A 6,093-nucleotide genomic window follows, 5' to 3' on the forward strand; every position below is an offset into this window, starting at 1 on the left:
GGGCATGAGCAAGGAAAACGAACGAGATATGAACACAATACAGGTGTACGAGAGTCTTGTTTGTTCAAAAGGTGTTCAGGTCTGTTCAAGAGGAGGAGGACACCGTGAGAAGCGACAGAGATTCAGCCCAAGAGCCCTTTAGTTTTCAGAAATACTTCAGTAATGCCACTCAAAATCAATATTGATCATTTGAGAATACGATGCATTAAGAGAGAGAGAGAGAGAGAGAGAGAAGCATGCGTGACGACCCAAGAAAGAGCACACCATGACCCCATCTCATGCGGCAGAAAGTCAACAGGAGAACAAAAGGATCATGTATTAGTCAGAGACAAGTGATGCCGAGACGTTTGGACACGGAAGGAAGCTGCTATCCGTCCGGAGAAGAGACACATGATAGAATACCTACCGAGGGCACCATCCGCAACCAATGGCACACTGTCTGTCTCAAGGAAAGAGACATTATGCCCAAGGATCTGGTGACACTGTTGCATTAAAGCCTATATGTCGTCTGAATACTCCGCCCACTCGCAAGCTCCGCCCATTTAATTCTATTAATATAATGAAAATTGCACTCGCCTGATTCGCGAAAGCGACTAATCACGTTGTTGATGAGCGTGGAGAAGGCCCAACCCTTCCGTACAATGTAGGCCATATGGTAGTTCCGAGGACATTCAGGAACGACGTGAAAAGCAGGATTGCCGTCAGGCTTCAGATACTCCATCTCAATATTGAGCACACTGTCTGCTTTCCTTGAAATGAACACAGTTTCTTCGTTGTATCTTATCTTATCAAATGTTGTCCTCTCGATCATTTTCATCTTGCGCTTCAGAGAGTCCAGAACTGGTGTTCCACCATCACCGAACAATTCAAACAATTGCTCAGACGGCGTACTGATAATCAGTCCGGATTCATCGAGTTCCTGAAGTGTGTTGATGTCTTTGTAGCTTCCCGGAGTTGTGATGGATGTGAAGAGTGTGCCTTGGAAGGTTCCCGTGATGATGACATTCATCAGAAGGCAAATTGCCATGAAGAATCTCTCAGCAGAGCGTTTTGGGAGCATTATAGATGGCGCAGCCATCATAACATTCCACGTCTCGAAGAGAATTCTGGCCAGAGGATGCTTCTTCTCCTGCTTCGGGGCAATCAGTCTCTGCCATCGCTTGATGCAGTGCCTGATGAAACCACAGATGAGATTGCTGAGCAGAATAATCAGCCACACATCCGGACGAAAGCACTTGAAGGTTGCCAGCCATTTTGGCTTGATTCCCGCCTTAGGCGTGAACAAGCAGAACTGATCTGTCATGATGGAATTGAGAAAATCCAGATCTTCGGTGTCATAGAGCATGACGAATCTGTTGTTGAACGCAATGTCAGTCTTCTTGTACAGAACATCACCGAGAGTGCCTACGAAGGTTCCATTGTCCATCTTGTAGCCGAAATCTATCTTCTTGGTCATCTTCAGAGCAATGGAGAAGTTCAACTTGTTCGCCAACGTGGCCAGAATCAGAGCATCCAATCCGCCAAAACCATTTGGTGTTCCAGCATTCTGCTGAATGTAGGATTGGGCAAAGGGAAGTGGAATTTCCGCCTCAGCCAGCAGTGTTGGGAACTTGAGGAACATCTCAATCTTTATAGGGAATCCCCGGAAGTTTCCGTCTCCGTGCCAGAGTGAATACGATTCACTAGGCTGCACAGTTAACTCTTCCACATTCAACCACTTCATGGCACCCCAAGAATCGTCACGATGATGGACAAATGGATCCAAGAAGCCAAACATATTCGGAACTTCTGAACAAGGCATCGCCAGAAGGATACTCAAAATGCTGTGCTTTGTCCACAAGTCCAGAGCAAAGAGTTCTATCTCCTCCATCGATGCCTGATCCAGAAGGATGAAGAGGAAGTTCGCATTGACACCCTCAACATTGTAAACGGGTGTGTTGGCGAAGTAAATCTCAAGATCTTGCAGCTTCTTCGCCACCACAAGAGCGCCAATTCGTCGAGCATAAGGCAATCTGTCCAATCCATCATGTTCCTGATGCCTCAGCAGAACAACTGGCATTGGAACTGAAGACAAAAGACGTGAAAGAGAAAATATGTAATCAGAAGTGGGATGCTTTTTTTTCAAAATTATTCTCTAAACCAGAAAAAACGTCAAATTTAGCATCAAAACCAGAATTATTTCCAATTATTAGTAAAGTATAGATGAATTTTAAAAGTTTCTTTAAACATTTCTTATGAAAAAAAGGTAGATTTTATGTTGATAACCAAAATCTAACCAGAAAATAGCCTTCTAGCTCTGACATTGCAACGGTTTGAACAAGATTACGAAATATCAATTAGATTTATTTAAGGTTTCAGATCGAGAAAGAGCACAAAAGAGTGGTTTTGAGAAGATTTCTACATAAATTCGTTATAAATTGGTCGTCAGTTGGTTATAATTTGGTTATAAGTCAGATATGTGTAGAAATGATGATCTTGACTTATGAAAATGTTTCTAATTTAGTTCAACTTCCTCATAATCTGTGCTGAAAAGTTTCAGGACATTCTTTAAAGCCAAAAATTCATCACTATTGATTTCAAATTGAGGGCAAAGAGTCAAAAGGACACAAACCTGTGTTGAGAAAGTTGACAAAATTATTGGTGGCTGAGTCAATTTCACCACCAATGCCGAGAACAATGACGAGGCGCACATTGGCAAAGTACCATTTAACTGTAGCCCAGAACTTTTCACTCATCCATCCAATGCAATTACCATCTTCGGGCGCGAGAGCAACTTTGCCATCCTCACTAATCGCATTACCATCCGCAGTGCCATCGACATGGCGGGCAAATTGAGTTCCGCCACTCGCAAGGAGCGCCAGGAGCAGCGCAGCACTCCTAATGGCCATGGACTCACCGCAACTTCTTCCTGGGCAGATCTTCGCCGCCGCCGTCGCGCGCGCGAGGGGTTAATCACTTAATGGCCGCCGTGATTTCACTCACTTTCAGCTCAAAACCAATTAACCGTGATTTCTCTGACGATTAAAGAGCTCAATTGGATTCACTTAATCTCAGTGTCTTTGGTGTGAATTGAAGAAATGAAACTGAAGAAGATTCAGTGACTTTTCCTTGATATTTTGCTTAAAAATAGTGATAATAATGATGCTAAAAGACATTTCATCGGACAATCGTATGAATGTCCGTCGGAAAAACGTAAGACTTTGAGAAACCAATCGTTTTCCTCTTACAAGCACGATTCAAATGGCATTTTAAGAACTTCTAGAGTCCATAAAATATATTTGAAGTAATTTTAAAAATTCACTTTAGTTTATTAACGACAATACTAACGATCAAGGGGGAGATAATATGGCTAACATCTGAAAATTACTTCCACAATTTGTATGAAAAATCCTCAACACTTCTGAGGAGAGTTAGAATGGAATAAAATGATTAACCAATGATATTCTGCCTATTATGATGGTTATTTTGACGTTATAATCGTGAAAAATGACTACAAATCAACTGAAATCTAACCAAAATCTAACCATTGAACTTTCTAACCTTCATATTTGATGTTTTAAGATATTATTTAATGATTTTCATCCTTCAAAGAACATTTTTATACTATAATCGCTCAATTAGAATCTGTCTACCTTAAAAACGCAACTTTTAAGTACAAAAATTAGAGGTTATGTTTGATTTTAGCCTGTTTTCTACCATTCATAGTCTAGAATTGATGTTTTTATGGAGTTTCTTTACACAATTCTATGAATAAATGAAATATTATCGTCTTCAATGCAAGATTATCTACTTTGAGGTGTTATTTTGTCATAAAATTATGTGACATAACCTAGAAAATGTGTCAAAATGATCAAAATTCAGGACTGAATTTTAAGTTGATTTCTAGGAGTTAAAAAAATCCAGTAGAAATTCAAAATAATGATCCGAATTATTGCAATTTCTTCAACACTTTCACTTCTTTTGTACTTCAGATGACTTCTGATCATAATATCTCCCCCTTGTTAACGATTATAATTACCGAGGGGGAGATAATATGCCTTAAATTTGTACACCACTTCCAAACACTTCTAAAACATGAAGTTTCAGACTGTTTCCATCTAAAATTTCTGCAAAAAACTCATTTTTAAATGCGTTTTTGAATATCTTTTCCGACCATAACCTTAAAATATAACTAAAAAGATATTTATAAACTTCACTTGGCAGCTTTCTTGATCAAAACAAAGAAAATGGAATTAAAAATGGCTGATTCAGAGTGAAAATTGTCCAGATTGGTCTTGTTTTAACACACTTTTTGAGGTTATGTTTGAGTTCAATACAACTTGCAGTATTTCTTTACATGAAGAGGTCAGAATACCAATGTTTCTTCGAAGTATATGCTTAATTTTGCTAATAATTAGCGAATTATTCACTAAATCTGATCAGTAAATCGTTACATAACCTAGAAAAAGATTTCTTATGATTGATTCTGTGTGAAAATCAGAAGGAAATCCAAAGAATCAAGATAATGTGACAGTAAAATAAGGTCTCAGGAGAGGAATATTGCATGTTTTTGAACACTTCAACTTCTTAAGTACTTCTTGTTGAGCTGTACACCACTTCTGGACTGTATTATCACCCCCTTGATAATTACTTTTAGACTATTTTTCTGGGTTGGACTAAAATTCCCACTAAAATCACTGCCAATTCAATTTGCACTGCAATCACGATGCAATTCGCCCCTCGGCGTTGGAAAATTAGCGCATTTTTCACACCGCGAACCGGAGGAAAATGCAGACGATGATTTTCAACTTTCGCCAAGAATTCAGCGCGACTGCTTAGCGTGAACAACTAATTGATTTTGCCTCCTTTTCTTGCCGGCAAAACCTCTTCAGGAGACGCGCGTGAATTCCTCGCCGGAAATTGTCTGTATTTTTCCTTCACCTCTTCTTGCCAAGAAGGGTGGAAAAAAAAAGAAGACACCGCGTGTGAAAATTGCTGATGTCGCAGAGGAAAATTGTGTTTCGCCGTGATTCTCTCTCGCCAGCCACTTAAGAATGCTTCGCAACTGTTATTTAACTTGCCACCGTATTTTGATGGTGATTTATATTTTCCTTCCTTTACTATTAAACTCACGTTTTCATTATGTATAATTTCTCCTACTCGTTAATGAAAATCAAATAAATATTTGCTCAAAATGTGTGTGTGTGTGTTTTTCGTCTCTTCGGCCCCAAATCAAGGAGGAGATAATTCACCGTGAAATCTAAGCGGAAACTCAATCTAAAATGGTGTAAAATATTATTTTCTTTGATAATTTCTGTTTTTTATTTAATATTCCTCCAAAAAATCCCAATTTGAATCACTAATTTTCATATCTTTCAATTCATAACCTAAAAAAAATTGACAAAACTTTAAAAATCCAGTTTTAAGCCTTTAATAAATGTATCTAAAGAAATTTAATCTATAAATATATAACCTAGAGATAAAAAATTGTCTAAAAAGTTCTTAAAGCGACAATTTTCTGACTTCTAAATGATATTTTTGAGGTTATGTGCGTGATTTTATCGTAATTCTCTGTATTTCTTGTCGTTTTTCTCTCAGGTATTTCCGGGGATGAAATCATTCTGATGGCGCTTTTTGTGCAATTGTAATCTAATTTCTGAGGGAGTGGGGGGACTCCACATTCTGATAGTAAGCTATTGATTGGTGAAGTAACAAATGCACCAATGCTTTAGTCTGTATCCTGTATTGTATATACTATTAAGGCTATTTAAACGGGTCTTAAGACTCGAAGAGATCGTGAAATCTTGTAGGAAGTTTTCCGCGGATTTTGTACAGCAACCCCTCATGCCATATCTTGTCGAAGGCCTGGGCTATGTCCAGGAACACAGCAGAGCAGTATTTCCCAGCGTCGAGAGCTTCCTGGATTGTTGCGACCACGCGATGAACTTGCTGCACTGTGGAGTGCCTGGCCCTACATCCAAACTGGTGATCAGGTATAAGCTTAAGAGCTCTGATGGCGGGAAGGAGATCGTTTAAAATGACTCGCTCGCATAACTTGGACAAAATTGGTAAAAGGCTTATAGGTTCGGTAGGAAGAAGCCAGGGAGATGTCCT

General features: G+C 39.2%; 1 protein-coding gene across 1 annotated transcript; it reads right to left on the bottom strand.

Annotated features, from left to right (window-relative positions):
* Positions 1–490: 490 nt before the first annotated feature.
* Positions 491–2,888, bottom strand: LOC132264493 (uncharacterized). Its single transcript, XM_059764719.1, has 2 exons — positions 2,612–2,888; positions 491–2,064 (listed from the first exon to the last, which is right to left on the bottom strand). The coding sequence occupies exons 1-2, from the start codon at positions 2,886–2,888 to the stop codon at positions 491–493; spliced, it is 1,851 nt and encodes a 616-aa protein (XP_059620702.1).
* Positions 2,889–6,093: the final 3,205 nt, after the last annotated feature.

This window comes from Phlebotomus argentipes, unplaced genomic scaffold, assembly GCF_947086385.1.
Source record: "Phlebotomus argentipes unplaced genomic scaffold, Phlebotomus argentipes genome assembly contig_77, whole genome shotgun sequence".
NCBI classification, from domain to species: Eukaryota; Metazoa; Arthropoda; class Insecta; order Diptera; family Psychodidae; genus Phlebotomus; species Phlebotomus argentipes.

Coding starts and splice junctions, on each gene's coding strand:
- LOC132264493 (XM_059764719.1), bottom strand. CDS start 2,888: ATGGCCATTAGGAGTGCTGCGCTGCTCCTGGCGCTCCTTGCGAGTGGC. Junction 2,065..2,611: donor TGTCAACTTTCTCAACACAG/GTTTGTGTCCTT, acceptor TTTTGTCTTCAG/TTCCAATGCCAGTTGTTCTG.